At 35.6% G+C, this 22,670-nt stretch overlaps 2 protein-coding genes across 2 annotated transcripts; both read left to right on the forward strand.

The window, feature by feature from the left end:
* Positions 1–437: 437 nt before the first annotated feature.
* Positions 438–19,318, forward strand: LOC107914621 (transcription initiation factor TFIID subunit 1). The gene is made up of 21 exons (XM_016843577.2): positions 438–731; positions 821–939; positions 2,049–2,111; positions 2,271–2,316; positions 3,294–3,503; positions 4,892–5,007; positions 5,741–5,909; positions 6,164–7,250; positions 8,371–8,573; positions 8,706–8,943; positions 9,763–10,099; positions 11,318–11,527; positions 11,707–11,799; positions 12,553–12,759; positions 12,955–13,161; positions 14,147–14,633; positions 15,109–15,317; positions 15,459–15,575; positions 15,818–15,874; positions 15,959–17,086; positions 18,043–19,318. The coding sequence occupies exons 1-21, from the start codon at positions 710–712 to the stop codon at positions 18,397–18,399; spliced, it is 5,682 nt and encodes a 1,893-aa protein (XP_016699066.2). The 5' UTR covers positions 438–709; the 3' UTR covers positions 18,400–19,318.
* Positions 19,319–19,474: 156 nt separating this feature from the next.
* Positions 19,475–21,500, forward strand: LOC107914622 (endochitinase EP3). Its single transcript, XM_016843578.2, has 2 exons — positions 19,475–20,765; positions 20,852–21,500. The coding sequence occupies exons 1-2, from the start codon at positions 20,354–20,356 to the stop codon at positions 21,253–21,255; spliced, it is 816 nt and encodes a 271-aa protein (XP_016699067.1). The 5' UTR covers positions 19,475–20,353; the 3' UTR covers positions 21,256–21,500.
* Positions 21,501–22,670: the final 1,170 nt, after the last annotated feature.

Consider the following 22,670-nt stretch of genomic DNA (forward strand, 5'->3'; position numbering starts at 1 on the left):
TAATTTAATTAGTATGATGTGAAAATAATGATTCTATATTAAAATTAACTTAAAAGTATTATATAAAAACTATTTTTTTGAAATATATTATATAAGAGTTATGATTAACTTTTCATTTACTTGAATTTTTAAGAAATATTTATAATTTCTTTTGAAAATTTTACCAAATAATATTTAAAAACTATAAAATAAAGAGAATATTCTTAAAATAAACTCCAAATTCCAAAACCTAAAACCTAAAATTAATACCGAAGATAGTAAAAGAAAAACTCCGTGGAATCAAATTGGGCCGTAAAACAGGTAAAAAGGCTAAAAAATCTCAAGTCGGACCGGATATTAGACACGTGGGTAATTGGCCCATTTACGTTAAGATTCTAAAAATCGAACTCGACGACAGCTCCTCTATAAATACCCCTGGCCTCTGCAACCAAATTTCTGTTTTAATTTGTCGCTCGTTTTCCAGCACTTATATACAATTTTCACAATTTTTTTTATAAAAATTCAGATAAATGTATATTTTTTAATTTTAATTTTTTTTCTGTTAATTTCCCTCTTTTATTAACCATCAAACCGAAATTTTGTTCTTTCCTCTAATTCTTTTCTCTCTCAGTTCAATCCCCAAAGCCCTTAAAGAACTTCATGGGTTTAGGTTAGGTTAAATTGTTCTGGGTTTTCTTCAGTTTTCTTCGATTTGCAGAAATAAAGAAATATGGGTCACTCTAGCTTCCAAGGTCTTCAATTTCACATATTTTTTCACTTTCATTTCCTTTACTTTGGATTGAATTGTAAAGCCTCTTTTGTTTTTTATTCTTTTGAGCAGATGAAGATGACGATGAAGAAGAATACGAGGAGGAAGCTGGTGGGAGTAATCGACTTCTGGGTTTTATGTTTGGGAATGTCGATAACTCCGGTGATCTTGATGCTGATTATCTTGATGACGTAAGTTTTCTTTTATAATTTGATCCCCTTTTCTTCTCGGAGCTTAAATTGTTGGCAATTTATGCGTGAGCCTAAACAAAACATTTCTACGCTGTTGTGGCCGTTTATGAAGCCGTTAAAGCTCGTTCTTTGCTTACTTTGTATGTTAAGTAGTATGTGGAATCCCAAGTTCTTGATGGGTTTGGAATGTGCAACACTTCGCCTTTTTGGTGGAGCTGGGTTTGGATGAGAGCATAGGATAAAATGAAGCTGATGTGAGGAAGGAGAGTGCAACACTTTGCCTTTTATGCTTCTTTTTGTTTTTGCTGGAGAAGTAAATGTACTTATTTTAGTGTTTAAGGAGCAATTAGGATTTAGGCTTATATTAATTTGGATTTTGCACCTGAAGAGTGGCGGAACAGAAGCCTCTTGAAGCTGCAGTGAACTATTTCTAATTGAGTTTAGAATGAAGTGCATGGTGTGCAAAAGTTCATTTGATTTGAAGAATCGCTAAATTTAATTTAAATACATAGAATAACCATGTTTTTTATAAACTCGTTTGTTCTGCAAATTCCTGTCAAATTCAACTCCATTAAATATGGATCAAGTTGAATGAAACTCTTACAAGTTTGGAGAAACAAACTCGCCAATCTCATTTAGTTCAATTACAAGACTCAAGACATGTAAAATAAAGGCCATAGAAAAGGATATTCTGTAACTAAATTAGGATCAAATTCAGACTAGCGAACCCAAGCAAATTAGTCGAAAGCACTAATGATACTGACACATCATTTAACATTTAAACTAACAAAAAAAAAAAAAAACTTGTGGCACTGGATTTTATATGGGAATTATAAATGATATAATAATTATTTGAGGTTAGCTTCCTTTGGATCTGAAGGACTTTGTTTCTGTTAAAGGACCCATGATTTCACTTCATACTTCTTAGCTCTTCCTGAACCTGATAAACCTTGCAAGAGATAACATGCTAATTTGGCTTGCACTGTCTATTTAAGCTGTTAGTTTGATGCTTGGCTGAGGGTTTTCATTTTCGTACTGTTTTTTCCCCTGTTAAGTATCTTTTTCTTCTTAGCAGCTTCATTACAGATAACAAACTTTATTTCTTCCAGGATGCAAAGGAACATCTCGCTGCGGTAGCAGACAAGCTGGGTCCATCTCTTACAGATATAGATGTATGTTTTTCTATTATGGGTTATCTCTGTTCTCTCTTCCCCCTAAGAATCTATGATTCATAATAAATAAATAAATCTAATGCAGGCTATCTTCTCTAGTGTTTCATTATTATTTTTAAGTGAGGGCTTGTTTTGCTAATGACACTGTTTGATTGTCAGTTGTCAGAAAAATCACCGCACCCTCCAGCTGATGCCGCTGACCAAGGTGATGTTGTATGGCCGGGAAATCTATCTCATGCAGTTTTTGATGTTCTGTTAATATGTTTGTTTCTTCAACTTGTTGACCATGCTTTATTTATGCTGGCTCCATACAAATAATCTTTAAGATGCTTTATGGGAACGTCTCTGCCTGTTGACTGAAGTTAGTGTTTGGTGATAAAAAGCCCACTTGATACTTGATGGAGCTGTTTTCCTGGTCTTGAGTCTACTGGATTTCTGAATGATAGTTGATTCATTTTACCTAATGAATGATTTGACAGGAAGCTTTTTCATTTTACTGTTGGGGTACTGATTTCTGATCGAATTAGTGTCGTGATTATAAAAATGATATTGGAAAGTTAAAAGTTTCCTTTATTAATGTGCTTGAATGCATATGGCATTATCCGGGCATAGAGTTGAACTGCAAACCATAATGTTTCTAGGAAACTTAGTGCTTACAGAGTAACTTTTGATTGGTATAGAGTCCATGATTTGCTTTCCCTAACTACTACTGAACTGGTGGCTAGGTGGCCTTGTAAAGGCTGCTTTGCATTCATGAGCAATTATCCTCAGCCAAAAACCATAAGAATGGTATGATGAAGCATAGAATATTTGTTATCATGCTTGCATAAGCCAGTTCTTGAGATTGAAAATCAAAAAGGGTTTTAAATTTAATGCCCCAGCGGAGCCTACTATTTTGGTCTTGTCTCCTATTGGTAATCCACATAATTCTTAGTGATTTTCTTAGGTTTTTTCCTTTCATCAGGATACGTGCCTCTAGGTGTGATGTGTTTCTTCTATATTTGTTATTTTCTGGAATGTAGATTACTCATTTTTAATCTTTTTATTAAAAGGCTATGGAGGCTATATGTCATTGCTTGGACAAGTTGTGTTGCTCAAAGGGTTTTATGCCTCACAACAATCTGGTGTCTATCACTGGTCTAATATTCTGATTATGTGTTCAATGTGGTTTCTCTATGATAGATTATGATGAGAAGTATGAAAATGCTATTGACTATGAAGATATTGATGAGGAGTATGAAGGTCCAGAGACTCAAGCTGCTACTGAGGAGGACCATTTACTTCCCAAAAAGGAATATTTTACTGCTGATGTTTCTTCTGCTTTGGAGCCTAAAACCTCCGTGTTCGATGATGAAAATTATGACGAGGATGAGGAAAGTGAAGAGGTGGTAGGTAAGCATATACAAGGTTCAAATTGTTTATCTGGTTCACCATTGAACTGCAGTATTTTTCTAGTTCAGTAATGATTAATTTTATCTGGCGGTATATTCAGTTTTTTTTTTTGAGAGAAAATATCTTAACTGATAATCATTGTGGTGACAATCCAATACTCTTAGTTGGGTGCCTTTGCTCATATTTAGGGTCTTGAATGTTTGATAACAACTATCTCATCCCTGAGTACCTTTCATATAGTCTTTTGATCAATAGATCTTTTTTTGTCTTAAGAGAAAAAAGTTTGATGTTGGAAAATTAATCGTGTTCATTATTCTAGACAGTAGGTCTTTTATACTATTAAATATATCAAATAGAAGGTTGCCTGTTTCATTTGTAATGATTGTTATAAAAACTTATGTATTCTACACACCTTGGACTGTGGTTTTTCCTCATTTATCAATCTTTCTTATTGTATTTTTTAAATTAAATAAGAAAGTTCAGATTTGGTTATAGGCGGTCAAATTATCTCTTGTGTACAAATTTCTCGTAATAGATTTGATGAAATTCTTTTTTTATTTTGCTGCAAAATGTGTTCTACAAAATTGTCTGTGTGTGAACTGTAGACATGGTATTTTAAGCCTCTTTACATGCACAAAGAAGTTATCAAAAGCTGGTTTCTTGTTTGGTTATCTCTTTCTACTGATTAACTGCTAAATAATGGTTTAATTACTTTCTATGCTGGTTTGTGAATATAGACGGATTCACCCCTAGTTATGTACCAACATGATCTTTTTTTATTATTATTACGATATGCTATCTTCTGATTAGTGTAAGTGATATCTTTGTGTCTTCTACATAGTCACTAAATTAACGGAATAAGAAAGAATTGCTAGTTTTATGTGTCTAGTTGATGAGCATATGCTTTTCCTTTTTTATGGATTGAATCTACTTGATTATGTATTTAATTACATATATTGAGTTACAGTCTCTTTATATATCTCCTTTTCCTTTTTTATCTGATGTATATAATCTATTCCCACTAAGGTAATTTAAGTTAAGCTCTCTTACATGCTTGTTTGTTTAGGATCAACTAGCAGTGGTTACTTTGTTCTGGTTCTAGTTAATCTACAAACTGATTAGCTTACATATTATCTTTGTGAGAAATGAGAACTGAATAGCTTACATATTAATCTTGTGTTTTGTAGAGAAAGTTTATTTCTTTTATGTGATATCTTTTGACTTATTTTAGAATGTCTTTAAATCTTTTCCATATGATTTTCTTGGAAAATATGCCCAAGCAATCCTTGGTCGGGTGCTTTTATGGCATCTTTCACCTTTGATTGCAGTGTTTATGACAAATCCTATCTTTTTTCTTTGCTAGACTGAATTTTAGCACCTTTTTTCAGTTGAGCCGGAAGAGCATCTTGCAGCAACATTTGAAGTGGGGAAATCTCCTGGGCATGATGTACATTGTGGCTCTTCAGACAGTGAAGATCAAGTAGATGGTACTGAAGATCTTCAGGTGCCTATTCAGTGTAGTATTTGGCTCTTACTATTGTTATCTTTAGAATTTAAGTGTAATTTGCCTTTTAGAAGTGTGAGAAATATTTGGACAACCATGATTTTTTGTGGGCAGATATTCCTTTTGGATTGTCATTTCAAAGAAAATTAACTCAAATTGTGTAATGAAGTGAAGCCTACGCCTTTTAAAGTTGTTCAACACAATAAGGCCCCCTAATTAAATGTTAAATTTTCAATATATAGATTTAAGACAATGTTTTGGTTTCTATTAACTGGCACAATGTTTATTTCTTATGTATTAAGGCATCAGGGTTTTATTTGGTTTTTGCTAAAGTAGGGTCTAGCTGTAAATTCTCATGCTGTTACTTCCATTTTGGTCTAATAATAGAGGGCTTCAAGCACTATCCCTCTAATTGCTTTTGTTATAATGACATGTTTGTACAAGAAGTTATTGTATTCACCCCCTTCCTGACTGCTCTTTGAGAAGTTGGTATCTGATTTCAAATGTTGCTTTTAATAACTTTACTGGACATATTTTGCATCAAGGCTGCTGTTCAGAAACTTAGAGTAGGAAATTGCTTTTATTTTTTCATGATTGCTTAGTTAGTTCTGTTTCTTTAAGTGCTCAACTATGACAAACTCTAACAGGAAATGTATTTTTTTTTTTTTTGTAAATCAGTTCTTGATTTTGATTTGATAAGGAAAAATGGATTTTATTCTAAATGTTGCAACAGGAGGAACCTGATGCTCCAGAAGAGCCGTTGGATTCTAAAGGTTCCACACCTCTGCCTGTTTTATGTGTAGAAGATGGTATGGTAATCTTACGGTTTTCAGAAATATTTGGTATCCATGAGCCCTTGAAGAAAGCTGCCAAAAGAGACCGTGGCTATTTCACTCATAGAGGTATGTTGTCTATGATAAAATGTTCATACTTAATGTGTTGTTAAATCTAGTAGCGTGTGCATGACATCAATTTTGGAGTTCATATGCACAAAAAAACTTGCACCTTTGTCTGTGTTATTGGCCATTGATATGGAACGTTTTATGGCAATAAAAGCAACAGAGGAAAATATATCTTGGTGACTTTAGTTGCCAGTTCCCTAGATCCCTTCATTTTCACCAGTTGTGATTTTTGGTTTTCCATGTCATTTGTCCAGAGAAGTACAAATCTATGGATGCTTCTGATCTTGTTGAAGAGGATGAAGAGGTGTTTCTAAAGGACGCTGGTCAAGGTTTCTCATTTATTGGTTGGGAAAATGCCATCCAACAAGATAGATCTGAATTTACGGATGACGCTTTGGTGAAAGGAGGCTTGGAAATTTCTGAACATAGTGAAGAGCATGTTAAGGATAGTTATTCAAATCCAGAGGCAATGAAAGAGGGGGTAGTAGTAAATCTTTCTTCTGGGTTGCAGTCACCTTCACGTCCGAGGTTTTTTCCTCTTGATCAGTTGGACTGGGAAGAACAAATTGTTTGGGACAATTCACCTGCAAGAAGTGGCAATTCTTTGGAGAGTCCTGAAATCTCTGTCTCTGATTTGGAGGCGTCAGTTTCAAGAGAGACCATTCCAGAGGCGGGGCAAAATCTACTTTCTGAGCAGTCTACAGAATCCTATAAGAAGGACCATGATAGTGGCCTTTGTCATTCCTCTATTGTCTTGGAACCGTTTGACTCGAAAACTTCTTCAGGACCTATGGACCTGCCATTCTTGGAAAGCAGATTCCATCCCCAACTCTTGAGGCTGGAATCGCAGTTGAGAGTAGATTCCTTAAATGATTCTGACGGTAAAACAGATGTTACCATGGATCCAGATAAAAGTGATGTGATGAAGTGTTTTAGAAAACTTACATTGCAAAACACAGATATAACTGAAGGGTCATGGTTAGACAATATTATATGGGAACCACATAGTGTTATTGCAAAGCCTAAGCTAATTCTTGATCTTCAAGATGAACAGATGCTTTTTGAAATTTTAGATAACAATGAAAGTAAACATCTTCAACTTCATGCCGGGGCCATGGTCATTGCTCGATCTGCAAAGCCAAGCAGTCGTTCTTCCGAGGTCTCGGATCATAAACATCAATCTGGTTGGCAATTCAATATTGCTAATGATAAGTTCTACTTGAACCGTAAAGTTTCTCAGCAGTTACAATCAAATCCTAATAAACGCATGGCTCACGGTGTCAGAGTTCATCATTCAGCACCTGCACTTAAACTTCAAACAACGAAGTTGAAGTTGAGCAAGTAGGTGTTCTTATTATATCTTTTTATTGTTTCAATTCTTGTATTTTCCTTTGGTAGCTTTGAATACATGCTTATTTGTTTATTTTTTTATGCTGCTGATATATGTACATAAACTGGCCTTTGCAATTGAGTTGTGTTCAGTTTGAAAATTCATAAAAATTTTGCAGCTCTTTCTCAGGCTTAAATTTATTGGCAATATATGTCGATTTATTCTATCTACTAAAATGAAGTTCAGTTTGTTCTATCAAAGTAGTTTCATCTAATTAGTGAAAAGAGAATAGAAAGGGTACAACAAAGGAGAGACTGAAGTCTCTTCCTGGTCTGACTTTGTGTAACATCCTATGCATGCCAACTACTGGGGAAGGGAAGGAGAGGGTACAAAGGGAGATGGAGTATAGGGAGAAAGATAATATAAAGTTCCCCATGTTTGGGTTGCTTGAGAAGGGAGCACTAGTTTACTGACTTTGTTGGTTAAGAATTTCTAAAGGTAGGAAATGGTAGCCCATAATTTCTTTATGATGGAAATATTAAAACCATCCTCTGTATTGAAAGGATATTGAAACTAGAGAAATTGTAGCAATCTACCCCTCTTCCCTTTAATCAAACAAGTCCCTGGTGCATTATGCTAATGCACCCTTGATTAGCATCTGATTTAATTTTTAGCAATGAGGAAGATTCTGGTATGGCACTCTAGTATTTATCCAAGAAAAAATACTCTTTATTACCCTGGTATTTTTTTACAACAAAAGCAGAGCCCTTCTGATTGAAGGTTTCTTATATTTGGTTTCTGAGTAGAGTAGTTAATAGCTCATTAGCGACTGTTGGCTGCCAATCTTGGCACAATCTACAAGATTTTCACTATTACAATTGCTCTTGGGTAGGTTGTTGCTGTTATCTAGCAGAATAAGCCTTGATCTTGCATATTTGTTATCATCTCTCTCTATGCAAGTGCTTTTAAAATTCTTTAGAACAATGTCATGCTATATTGGTGTATTCCTGGTTAAACATTTTGTTTTATATTACTTCTAGCTCTTTCACAATACTTGCTTTGCAATACTGTGAATATAATGTTCATTACGTGTTAGGTTTCAGCTTTTGAGTTTAATCTGTGATCTTGCAGTAAAGATTTAGCAAATTTTCACCGCCCAAGAGCAATATGGTATCCGCATGACATCGAGGTGGCTGTCAGGCAACAAGGGAGGCTGCCAACACAAGGACCCATGAAAGTCATATTGAAGAGTTTGGGAGGCAAAGGTAGCAAACTACATGTTGATGCTGAGGAAACGGTCTCTTCTGTAAAAGCAAAGGCTTCTAAAAAGCTAGGTACTCAAATATCAGTTTTATTAGCTATGAACCAGAAGATGTTTGCTCTTTTAAGTTATTGCTTTATGAACTTTATGGTGTCTGGATAACTGAAGGATCTTAAAAGTTCATTATGGAATTATATTATTGTAGATTTCAAGCCATCAGAAACAGTGAAAATATTTTATCTTGGGAAGGAGCTTGAAGACGATATGTCTCTTGCTGCCCAAAATGTTCCTCCAAATTCTCTGCTTCATCTTATTCGCACAAGAATACATTTGTGGCCAAGGGCACAAAAACTTCCGCGAGAGAATAAGTCTTTACGGCCTCCCGGAGCATTTAAGAAAAAATCTGATCTTTCTGTGAAAGATGGTCATGTCTTTCTTATGGAGTAAGTTTCAACACCATTTTATGTCCTGTTAATACATTTTAAAATCTTGTGTTATGGCATCTTCCCAATGGAGCATAGTAGTAGCATATGATCCATATAGTTGATCCTCTGTAGTAGAGGAAGGTTTATTCTTTCCTACCACTTAGGAAGATTGGGCATCATGTTTGAGCAGATATGCCAGGCTAGGTATTAATGTACTGGTTATGTGATGGTTTCTGATGTTTTTAACTGTTCTCATGTTCTCCACGCTCTGGTTTGACCTAGCCATTATCTGATGAAGCATTTGAAGCTTGTGTCTGTCCATCTTTTATACTATAAACTGCTAAACTCTGGAAGCTTTCAATGTGGAAGCACATGTATAATTTTGAAGTGAATACCCTAAAATACCATAAATTGTCTCTGTAGTCTGAAATAAACATGTTCTGTTATTTGAATTTCTGGGTTTGATAGATTTTGTTTACTTCCTTTTGATGGAGAGAATTTAAACATAACAAAGATCCTTGTTGAGCTAATTTTCACATAATGGAAATTAGTTCTACCCATTTCTGTTATGTTGTGGGTTAGAACAAGAAATAATAAGATTAGGCCTTGTTAATTTTTTAGTAACATTTCTTAGCATTAGCTGTTAATTTTTTCTTCTCCATTGGATTTTGAACTTCCACTTGGATATAAATTAAGCATTTTCAATTATTGTAAATGCTTCCTCTTTATTATTATTATATGAACAATTTTCATTATCATGAATTTAGGGTTCTTGTGAAAATAGGTATATTTCAGATGGAATTCTCAAGAGACCTTCACTATTTTTTCACGGTTCAGGTACTGTGAGGAGAGGCCTTTACTTTTGAGCAATGTGGGGATGGGTGCGAACTTGTGCACCTACCATCAGAAAAAATCTTCTGGTGATCAAACTAGTGGATTGTTATGCAATGGAAACGAAACCTTGGGAAATGTTCTGCTTCTAGAGCCAGCTGATAAATCACCTTTTATTGGAGATATCAAAGCTGGCTATAGCCAGTCATCTCTAGAAACAAACATGTACAAGGCTCCCATATTTTCCCACAAGGTGCCATCAACTGACTTCCTATTGGTTAGGTCACCAAAGGGAAAGCTTTCCATACGACGTATTGATAGGATTGCTGTTGTAGGACAACAGGTTTGTTTCAGCTATAGGTTTTTCCGCATGTAGCCTTCCATGAAATTATATCAAACTTGTTCCATGAATTCTACGGAGTTGTTGCAATTTGGTGCTGATTACATTCGGGTTACTGATTTTGTGCTGCATGTTACTTGTTCTGCCCATATACTCAATTGATGTGTTGGCTGCCTGTTTACACCTGTATTAGCATTGCCCTTGTTGATATCTGTTAGCCAGGATGGAACTGGCATTTATAAAGAAATCTTAACCTGCATGGAGCCTGATTTCTTCCTGTTATATTATTAGTTATATGTTTTGTATTTGAGGCCAGATATGAGTAAATTTTTAGAGAAGAGATGTAGAATTGATGTCTAACATCCATTCAATTTTAGGGCATGGCCTGTCCAGTGATCAGTTTGGATTAACCTTCAAATAAGGACTGGATGCTCTAATCTATGATGTGCTTGACATATATTTTTAATTAAGTAGACTACCATTGAATTCCTTGCTAGAATCAATAGAGTTGAATCAATTCATCATGTGTTTACGGGGTGTGAGTTTTTCTGGAACAAGCAAATATCCTATGGTCACTTTTGTGTTGTCAGAAATTTAAATTTTGCATAGTTCTCTTCTCTAACTTAAACTTTGTGTGAATAATTGCTAGTAACAGTAATTATTTGTAAGTTGAGGGTGGACAAAGGACAAAGAGACTAGATTGAGGCTTCTATCCATGGTTGGGGCTTGGGGTACTTGTATGTGAATTTATGCACATTGTGTTTATGCATAGAGTGAAATGCATGTTTATGAACATGGGTTTCTGATGCTAACAGATTGTTAATTTAACTTCGGCACTATTTTTGTTAAACTATGGGAAGTTTTCCATGCTAAGTAGTTCCAGCTCGAGAATTATCTTGTCTGCTGGTACATCTTTCAGTTAGGGATGTTAAATGCATAAGTTTTGATGCTTATTTCATACCCATATTGAGGTTGGGTTTTCTTAGCCCATTTCTAATTGGTTTTCAGTTGGATGCTTAGCAAGGTCTTAGTGAATAGGTTGGTTGTTGTTTGTTACTTTTTGTTCCCCCAGTCCTGCAATTTTCAAGATAAATCCATCTAGTAGAGGATGGTATGTGCACATTAGTTCATTTGAGTTTATATAATGTTCTCTGTTAGTTTGTTAAGGAATCAGCATAATGCATATATCCCTTTCTGATTTATCCAATTTTCCTTACGCAGGAGCCTCTCATGGAGGTATTTGCTCCTGGATCAAAGAATATTCAGACATATCTTATGAACAGAATGCTGGTTTATGTGTATCGGGAGTTTTCCGCGTCTGCCAAACGTGGTTTGATCCCATTCATGGGTACAGATGAGTTGTTTACTCATTTTCCTAACCTTTCAGATGCAATTGTCCGGAAAAAGCTGAAGGAATGTGCTTATTTGCGGGTAATTTTTGTAGTCTTTATTTTTTTGAATTCTGGTTAACTAAAAAGTTGCTTGATACCTGCTTTATATTCCTATTTATGTCTATGATCCTCAAATTTTAATGCTTATTACTTTTCTGATTCATTCTTCTATTATCTCCTGTTGACTTATTTGCTACACTTGCCTACTTTGCATCTTAGAGGGATAAAAATGGACGACAGATTTGGTCCATGAAGCCAGATTTCCACATTCCACCTGAAGGCGTTCTTAGGAAGTTGGTGTCTCCGGAGCATGTGAGTTTCACTATCTTTGTCTTATTTGTTTCTTTTTCTTTACCTTGTATATTTGGGTCCTATGTTATAAGTGCAAGCAGAATTAAGATGTAGGCAAATTGCTTTTACAATATAGAAAAGGTATTTAGAAGGTATATTCCCGGTGTTGCATAATATCATAGCCATTTTTAATTTAACAATGCTGGCTCGGTTGGAGCAGACATTCGTCTCAATAGTTCATGCATGAGGCCCTTTCTCTACCCTTAAACGAAAATATGTATATGTATATATTATATATTTCTCCTGTTAGATATGGTGAAATATTGGTTTGTGTGTTTGGTGGATAATATCAAATAACATGCCTTTACGATGGTATCTGCTTGGTTGTTGATTTTACACTTATTTTGGTATTTTCCTTATGTGTACCATATGAACCAACAAGCTTTATACCTTCTTTTCGGTGTTTTTATTGTTCTTAAAAACTATTCAGGAAGATAATTGAATGGTAAAATAAAATTTTCCTCCGCAAGGTTCTTCATTTCTACCCCTTCTATTAATTTTTTCTCCATATTTAAAATCAATATGCTTTTATTTCCATTTATTGGAGAATAAAAACATAATGAAAAACAAGATGATTTGTTATTGATCGTGGCCCTTTCATGATTCAAAATGTTTATTATGAAGTGAGAACATAGAAAGGCTATGAGGTTAGAAATGCATGCGCTTCCATATATTTCACCTATCTTGATTTTTTAATTTCTCAATCCTGTTCAGGTATGTGCCTATGAAAGCATGCAAGCTGGCCTGTATCGGCTTAAACATTTAGGAATTACACGACTTACAACTCTTACCAGTGTTTCATCTGCAATGAGTCAACTCCCTGATGAAGCTATAGCTCTGGCTGCTGCATCACACATTGAACGGGAGCTGCAGATAACTCCATGGAATCTGAGTAGCAATTTTGTTGCATGTACAAGCCAGGTAAATACAACTTCTGCTAATAAAAAAGCACTTGACTTTTTGCTTTTCAAATAGGTAAAAGCAACAAAATTGCATCTTATGAAGTTGACCTTTCCAATAATATTCTTTAAAAATGTTTTGATTGGGAAAGTGGCTTGTTAAGTAAGAATTTGCTGTTTTATTGTGTCATTACTTTCTACTCTTCCCTTTTTCCAGGACAGAGATAATATTGAGCGCCTGGAGATAACTGGTGTTGGTGATCCTTCTGGTCGAGGTTTAGGATTTAGCTATGTCCGTACCGCTCCAAAGGCTCCTGTGTCAAATGCTGTGATGAAGAAGAAAACAGCAGCTGCTCGTGGAGGTTCTAGTGTGACTGGTACGGATGCTGACCTCCGCAGATTAAGCATGGAGGCAGCACGAGAGGTCAGTTTTTATTGCAGAAACACATTTATTATTGAAGTCTGACAAGAAATTTGTCAATTTCTTTTGCCATTTTGATATTACCTATAGTTACTATAGCTTTTAGATGGTGGTGGATATTCTATGATGTTACATCTTCTTAATGCTATGTCATATGTACAAGATATAAATTAGTTGTCTCTAAGCTGCTGCATCTGTCAAAATATGCAGAAAGCCTGCAACTTTTCATTTAAAGAAGCTTAAGACTTGAGAAGTTTTCATAGGTTGATTCAGGTCTAGAATCAAGATAAATAAAGACAACTTCTGATTTTGTTGTTAATGACCTTTTGTTTTCTTGTTGTCTGTGGTATGCATGCTGAAGGTCAATAATATTGGAATAAAAGCATTCAAGTATGAATGTTCTGACATGTTTGAGTTCAGGAACAAAAGAAACTTTCAAATTTACTGCAAAAATATTTAAATTGATGATGTGAACATTGAAATCAATTATCTAGTTTGCTAAGGCAACAGCTTTTGCTTTATTCATTCAATCCTTTTTGCTTTTCTGAAGAGGAATAAGGAGGTTGGTGTTGGGTTTTATAATAGAGTTTCTAGACAAATCTTTGCGTCTGAATTGCTTCTATCCTAATTGCTTGAGTAAGTACATGTCTAATAGTGCAGTTAGTTATACATGACATGTAGATGAACAGCAGTGTAATGTCTGATAGTAATAGGTTCAATATCAAGGACCATCAGTGGTCTCTTATCTTTTTCCCTTGTCATCACTCCAAACTGAACTTTTTATATAGCATAATCAATTATCTAGTTTAACAAAGTTCAGTTTTCAATTCTTACTGCAATGGTATATTGTTTTGAACAATTTGTTGTTTCCAAGTTAATAAATTTAGGTAAAAATGGCTGACTTGTTGCCCTTTTATGTTTTTACAAATGTGCTGTAAATTTTTTGGTTTGTATCTGCTGTCTCTTAACTGCTTTTTCTTTTTACCAGGTACTTTTGAAGTTCAATGTTCCTGATGAAGTGATTGCAAAACAAACTAGGTGGCACCGTATTGCAATGATACGCAAGCTCTCAAGTGAGCAAGCTGCATCAGGAGTCAAGGTTGATCCAACAACTATAAGCAAGTATGCACGGGGACAGCGAATGTCCTTTCTTCAGTTACAACAGCAAACCAGAGAAAAATGTCAGGAAATATGGGATCGCCAAATTCAGTCTCTTTCAGCTGTTGATGGTGAAGAAAATGAAAGTGATTCTGAGGCAAATAGTGATCTTGATTCCTTTGCTGGCGACCTAGAAAATTTGCTTGATGCAGAGGAATTCGAAGAAGGGGAAGAAGGTAACAACAATAACAATGTTGACAAAGCAGATGCTGTTAAGGGGCTCAAGATGAGAAGACGTCCCTATAAGGCTCAGGCAGAAGAAGAAATTGAAGATGAAGCTGCTGAAGCTGCTGAATTATGTCGTTTACTCATGGATGGTATCAATTATTTCATCCCCATAGTGTTTATTCTTATTTCTTTTGCTGAAAAGAAAATAAACTTAGCCTTAAGAAGCTCAATATGTTCCCTTGGTTTGTGAAAATAGTGTCCTGGAAAATATTCTCTGGATTCCCAGTGTCTATTGCTGCAGAAAATACAGTGGTCACCCTGACCTGAGTTTTTGAAAATAAATTGTCATTGCAATAATTAGCTGTGTGTTTTACAGAAGTTACATTTATTGCTGAAATGACTGTTAAATTAACTTCTTAAATTGACTCTTGTTTCTTTAAAGTTCGGTCGAATCCTTGAATTCATCAAACTTACTCTTGCTCACCTGTTAATGTTCTATTTGCACAATCTCTATTGTGAGTCAAGAAAATTATTGTAGTGTGTTTTACTTGTATCATCTGAATATTCTGTTAGGAGAATAAATAATTATGATTTATGTAATTGACCAACTACTCTCCTTGTTAGATGAGGATGACCAAAAGAAGAAAAAAAAGAAGAAAAACAAAGCTGTTACAGAAGATGCTGGGTTGACTTTCGGCTTACAACCACGCATTGGTGTTGAGAGTTTACAATGTGTTAAGAAAACAAGCATAATTCCCAAGCAAATTGTTCGTTCTACTCAATCTAATGGGTCATATCCTATGAATGAGAATATTGTCAAGGATACAAAGGATGTAAGACAAGTTACCTTAATTATGTGGATTAATCATATTACCTGTTTTGACATATTCTGTCTAGTCTTTGCTCTTTGGGCAGCTTTGCCCATGTTAAAGATGCATAAGGGTTTTAGTGACTGAGGTGTGCTTTGATGGCAGATTGAAAGTAGAATTTTTAAAGGGAGCGTGTCGGGAAAGTTGAAAGGAATGAAAAAAAATGGTATGCCAAACACAGGTCCATTAACTAAAGTCAAAATATTGGGAGACAATGTTAAGGCAAGTGTGCTCTTCTCTTCATCTTTCTTTTTCTTCTTTTTAATAGAAAGACAGGTGAGCTTGTTGATATCATATTGAGTATATTCTGTAGATATTGCATGAACATTGTTTTTGAATTTCTTGTCATTTATATTTCAACCTGGGAAGTTCTTTGGCATTTCTTCTTTGTATGCTTATGTTATGTAGAGTATTAGATATCTTTTTCTTATTCTAAACTACTTCACTTTCCTATCTTAAATCAGTTGTTCAAGGAGAAGAAATCATCTAGAGAAACTTTTGTCTGTGGAGCTTGTGGTCAGGTATGCAACTTATTGAGGTAGTGTGAATCTTAGTTTTTGATTTTCTAGGACAATATAATCGACCGTTATCTTTTGGTGGACTAGCTTGGACACATGAGGACCAACAAGCACTGCCCCAAGTATGGAGAAGATCCAGAAACGCAGGTTGAAGCTACTGAGTTGGAAAAAACTCCAGGGAAATCAACTTCGCTAGAACCCTCTGGTCAGTCCCAATTGAAGATGATGAAAAAGAAGCTCATAACTAAAAGTGCGACAAAGATAGCAGTTGTAGAAGCTTCGGAGGGTGAAAAATCTAGTACAAACACAAAAGCTCTTCCATTGAAATTCAAATGCTCTACTGATAGGCCGTCTGATAAACTTACTTCTGGAGGGACACAAAGTTCTGACATTCCAGTCACTTCTGATCCAGAAAATGGAGCCAAATCTGCTGCCAAGGTTAGTAAAATAATTATTTCCAACAGGGCTAAGCCTGATGAAATGCAGGTTGAGTCTCATAATGTGCCTGTTGTTATACGGCATCAAGTGGATATCGATAGAGGCCAAGCTGAATCCCATAAGAAATCTATTGTTATAAAGCCACCGACAAACATGGAGAGGGACCAAGTTGAACCTCATAAACCCTCTGTTGTCATACGCCCACCAGCGGATAAAGATAAGGATCAACCTCAAAAAAAAATTATAATCAAGCGACCGAAGGAAATTATTGATTTGGATCAACTTAGTCAAGAGGGAGGCACTTATCCCGAGTACAGGAAAACAAAAAAAATAGTTGAATTGTCAAGCTTTGAGAAGCATGGAAAGCAGGAAAGCTTGCGATTAATGGAGCCAAAAGCAAGACGGAAAGCTAAAGAGGAGAGAAGATGGTGGGAAGAGGAAGAGAAGAGGAGAAATGTGGAGAGAATAAGAGAAGACAGGGCAAGGAAGCTTTATGAGGAAGAAATGAGACTGCTGGAAGAGCGAGAAAGATTTGCTGAGATCACAAGATACACTGAAGACATTCGAAGAGAGAGGGAGGAAGAGGAACGCCAAAAAGCAAAGAAGAAAAAGAAGAAAAAGGCTGAAATAAAAGAGGATTATTTAGAAGACTACAGGACAAGAAGAAATGACAGAAGAGCACCGGAAAGAGATCGAGGTGCAAAAAGGAAACCTGTTGAGTTAGGACGATATGGTGCAGAGTATGTCCCTCCAACAAAGCGGCGCAGAGGGGGAGAGGTAATTACATTTCTTCTTCATTGTTTCCGTTTGCCTTGGTTTTATCTTTTCTTTTATTTCTCTTTTACAACTCCTGATGGTACATGTATCAACTCTAGTATCATGGAAATTGAAACTAGGCTCAGATAATGATCTGGTGGAATTGCAATTGAGTTTTGTTCTTTAAGATTGAAAGTTCACGGATATTTTTATATGCTTTACTTTGTGGCTTTGTTCCATGGTATGTGCATAAACACTATAATGCTCTTTTCTGTTCTTTTCTTTTTGGCTTCATTCCATGGTATGTGTGTAAACTATACGTTATTGAATTGGTACTGTGGTGATATTAATACCTCTATAATCACAATGCTATTTTTTATAGTGCAGACGTTCTGAACTCAAATGGGACGGGTGTACTTTAAATTAAATTATTGTGAAAAACAGGGGGATTTAAATATTTTATCTGAAAAGCAGAATCTATGAGTTATTGTAATAGATTTCTGAGCTTAACTACATAATAAGCATAATACTTTATAGATAGTTGGAACCGCATGATTCTGTATTTGATGCAAATTCTATTTCATGTGTTTGAATGGACACTAAAGGTACATTTGTTGAGGGACTGTAAATCTCTGTCATTGTAGAAAAAATAAAGGAAAAAAAAAGAAAGAAATTTATGTGTGAATCACAAAAAATTCTGCAATTTTTGTGAATTTTCTGTAATGTTGGCAACAAAAATGAACAAGTATAGCCGCTGTAAACCCGCTAGTAATCCATTCATCATCTGGAAGCCTCTAGTAAATTTTTACAAAATGAGAAAGTTATGAAGAAATAAAATTATGTAATGAGAGAACTAAATGATTCTTACAAAGGTTTGGAGCATGTAAAGCCGCTAGTAAATTTTCTTATGCCTTAACTATTACCATTAATCCATCAAATTTGCTGCTTAATATATTCTTCAATTGATTGCCCTGCAGGTTGGTTTGGCCAACATCTTAGAGCGGATTGTAGAAACACTTAGAGATAATACCGAGGTGTCCTATCTGTTCTTAAAACCAGTGTCCAAGAAGGAGGCCCCTGACTACTTGAACATTGTAAAGCACCCAATGGATTTGTCCACAATAAGGGACAAGGTTAGGCGGATGGAATACAAAAATCAAGAAGAATTTAGGCATGATGTATGGCAGATTGCCTACAACGCTCATATCTACAATGATGGTCGTAATCCTGGTATTCCTCCTCTTGCCGATCAGCTTTTGGAGCTTTGTGACTACTTGCTACATGAGTATTCTGATAACTTGGCTGAAGCTGAAGCAGGTATAGGGGAAGCTTAATCGGATAACACATTTAAAATCATTCATCATCTGAAAGCCAAAATTCCCTCACAGTAGAACTGCTGCTTCTCTGGGTTCTAGGGGTTTCCAGGCTTTGAACCATGGTAATAGAGCTTTGCATATGTATAGTCGAAACCTCGAGTGCTCGAGTCGTTTCAGGCATAAAAAAGAACCTAGTTCATATAGGATTATTATGGGTAAGAAAAAGGGATGGTGACAACCTAGGTGACATAGCCAGTAAGGACGTCTAGAGATGAAAGCTTGTAGTGAAGCAGATCCCAGTTGAAAGCATTAGCCGTTGAGGACAGGGATTTAAATTGCGGTCGCGGTCGCGTTTTCGGTCGCATTGCGTTTATCGCGGTTGCGGACATAACGGATGCTATTGCGGTCATTGCAGGTATCGCGGTCGTGAATTTTACATTACTTATTGTGTATTGCGGGTATAGCGGGTTTCGGCAGTAGCGGTTTCGGACGGTTCCGTTACCGCTATATAACGGCCGCTATTTCGGTAACGGACCGCTGTTTAAATCCCTGTTGAGGACTAAAAGACCCCCAAGGCAGTCATTCAGAAGAGCTTCATGTCTGCATACTGTTGGCCAAGAGATGAATCATTCCCATGAAAATATGGGACCTATCAGGCAATTATCTTGAAGAGCTTTCATCTTTTGGCATTAATTATGTTTTGCTTGGGGGAAGAATCTGAAGCTGGTGGGTGAAATGCTTCAGTTGTTTACAAGATAAAAAAACTTGGGCAGTCAAAAGTCCTTTCCCCATAGGTTAGTGTGATTCAAGTTTTATTTAACATTTTTAATAATAACTTGTGAGAGAGGGAAGCTGATATATAGTGAAGAATTTTGATGCACAATTGATTAACTGTCTGTACCACAAATATCTATGTAACCTCTAATGTATTTTTCTCCCTTTTTTTGTTTCCGATTGTAAAGAATTTTAATTCATTTGTGTTTAATTTTAGTTATTAAAAAAACGAATTTATGATGGAACATTTAAATAAATCAATTCCATTAGATGGGACCCAAGTTTCAATATGATTTGTGAACAGAAATTTAGGTTGTCATATTTGCTTTTCCTCATCATTATGTATTGCTGTTTTGAGTTTTGATCTTTTCCTAGTATAAGAGTACATGTTTTCTTCCTCTTGTAGTAGCTTTTACAATCCCACAATTTTGTAATTATTTAATCACAATCACAATTTATTAAAAGATTTCATGAATCTCATATAATGTTCGGTGAATGAGAATTAGTCAATTATCAACTATAAAGTCTTACTGGCAGATTGGTTTAATAGAAATTGATAGCTTACCCTAATCTCAGAACGGATGAATTCAGGTTTAACAATCAATTTGAAACGTCAGAAGTTACTAAAAGTAGAATAAAATTAGAGGCCTTTCTTCTTTGAATTTTCAACACAGGAAGAAATTATTGAAATTAATGAACCTAGCCAATAACTTGATGACAATGACAGCAAACATCACAACTATTCAGCTAGTCCTGTACAATAAACTAGCTAGAACATCAATCAGCAATACACACATATATACACGTGTGATAATAGTTTCCTTTATAAGTACAGATTTCCTGCAGAAATTGGAAGTTCCATCGACCCTCCCTCAGATCCTAGTAGGGCAAATTGATTACTTATTCCTGCAACTGAGCAAAGGGAGAGTACAGCTGAAAAAAGATAATCAAGCTGAACTTTCAATGTTGATGAGCAATGAAATTTCCCATGGCCTTTCCCTTCCTTTTCATCATTACCGGTCAAAGTTAGGTCGCTAGACCCGTGATCTTCACGTACTGTGAAACCAAGCTTTTCTTCCCGTGGGGACACACTCTCACTCCAAACTCTTTTCTTTCGCCTTTTTTGCTTTCTCCAAAGCTATAAATAAGTCCCAATATCTATCAATTTTTCCGCATCAGACACAGATTTCCACCAAAAATGGCAACATTCACGGTGAAAAACAGTCTTATTGCTGTCATCCTAGCGCTCATTCTTGCTGGAGCCACGCCTGGAATCATGGTGAAAGCACAGTGTGTTAACAGTTGTGAACAACCAAATGAATGTTGCAGTCGATATGGGTACTGCGGAGAAGGTCCCGAGTTCTGCGGCGCAAACTGCCGAGGGGGTCCTTGTACTAACAATGGCGTTTCCATAGCTGACATCGTTACACCTGAATTCTTTAATGGGATATTGAATCAGGGCTCAAGTTGCGTAGGCAGAAACTTTTACTCCAGAGAAGCTTTTCTTGATGCTCTCACGTCTTTCACTCGCTTTGCAAGGTCTGGCTCAGTTGAAGATTCCAGGCGTGAGATTGCTGCTTTCTTTGCCCATGCGAGCCATGAAACTGAACGTAACCTCTCTTATAATGTCCTTTTTCAAAAGTATCCTATACGTAGAATTGTTCAATGCTGAGCGATAAGCTGTTGTTGTTTCCAGGTTTTTGCCACATAGAAGAGACAGATGGGGCCAAGAAGGATTACTGCAATGAGACAGTGACAGAGTATCCATGCGCTCCGGGCAAAGGTTACTATGGGCGTGGACCATTGCAACTATCATGGAACTACAATTATGGGCCAGCTGGTTTGGAGCTTGGGTTCGATGGTTTAGGTGCTCCAGAAACGGTGGCCAATGACCCTGTTATCGCCTTCAAAGCTGCCCTATGGTTTTGGACCAAAAATGTTGCAGCAGCCATAAGCCAAGGATTTGGGGCGACCATTGAAGCCATTAATCCAATGGAGTGTGGTGGTGGAGAGCCTCGGAAAGTGCAGTCTCGGATTGATTACTTCACAGGGTATTGTAATCAACTTGGTGTTACTCCTGGGGGTAGTCTCAACTGTTAGCAACAATAAACAAAGTTATTTCTTTTAATTGTTTTACTCCAATTTTGATTTTCTTTAAAAAAAAGGTTAATATGGTCATTGAAAATGTAAGAAATAAATGTTTTAAGAAAGATAAATGTGATTTTAATTCCAAAATTTTGGAAATCAATTAATAAATGTTGAGAGGGAAAAGTTATTGTCCATTAATACTCAATTGCGATGGGCTTTCTAATTTTTTAAATGTCAAATTTATTCACTGCTTTTTTAATTTTCCTATTTCTATTTAATTTCCAAACCAAATCATCTCAACAATCTTCAATTAGTATTAGATATTCAACAAATTGACCTAATTTTAAAAATAAACAATTAAGTACATCAATTTTATATAATTTTTATCGGTAACAATTTTAGCTTCAATGTTTGCATTTTTTTTAAAATTTGGTCTTTATTCTAAACAATTCAACAAATTTAACTTCCATATCTACATGTTTTAACAAATATTATTGACTAAATTTATTAAATCATGACCAAATTAATAAAATTTGTAAATTAGGAGAGCTAATTATGTAACATTGACAAAACATATTAGTGTGAATGATTAATTGTCCTTAATTGCTCACTTTTAAAATTAACAGAATCAAATTGCCCCAATTTTTTTTGAGAGAGATGATATAAGTTTTTTTACTCTCAATTTTTAAAAAATAATTTTTTATACATTTAATAGTGGATATTTTAGCGGAGCAACATAACTTAATGCGGCATTGGAAGGGATAGGTGCCAGATAATGCAAAATATTACATTACAACGTGGATCATAACTCTGAATTTTGTAGACCTTCAATAATTTATCCCAAACTAACGTGAAAGTGAGCAATCATTCCCACAGAAGGAAATTCAATCAAAGAATCATGTTTTTCATCATTTACATTTGTGTCATACAGCTTCTTCGTCCTACCTACTAAAATTTGCAGACTATCTTAATCTAAAAAATAAAAAAATTATAAAGTGTTGGATGTACAGTGTACTTTGTTTAAGTTCCATGGGTGGTGAACTTTGCCCTAGTGACCAGGTCCTTGAGGACTAGGTCCCGAAGCTAACCGCTGGAGCCAATACGACATGGTGGATCTTGCCTTGTGGTAAACCGACGAGTAAGTTTCCATATGATTTACGTTTCCCAAATCTTCCCGTAAAACTCTGGCAGCTTCAACGCTCACATCGCTCAACACTGCTATTGATATGACGCATATCATCAAAAGGGTACTTACTTTCCTGCTATTCATCTTCCCCAAACACTACTCTTAAACACCAGAAGAAACAAAAAAAAAAAAAAAGGCAAATCAACTGTGAAGATTATATTGAATATGCAGTAAGAGAAGCTTAATTAGGGTCCTTGGTGTTGTGAATGAAGAGAACTTGGAACTGAATATCAGGTTTATA

The sequence above is a fragment of the Gossypium hirsutum genome, chromosome D10, assembly GCF_007990345.1.
Source record: "Gossypium hirsutum isolate 1008001.06 chromosome D10, Gossypium_hirsutum_v2.1, whole genome shotgun sequence".
Classification (NCBI taxonomy): domain Eukaryota; kingdom Viridiplantae; phylum Streptophyta; class Magnoliopsida; order Malvales; family Malvaceae; genus Gossypium; species Gossypium hirsutum.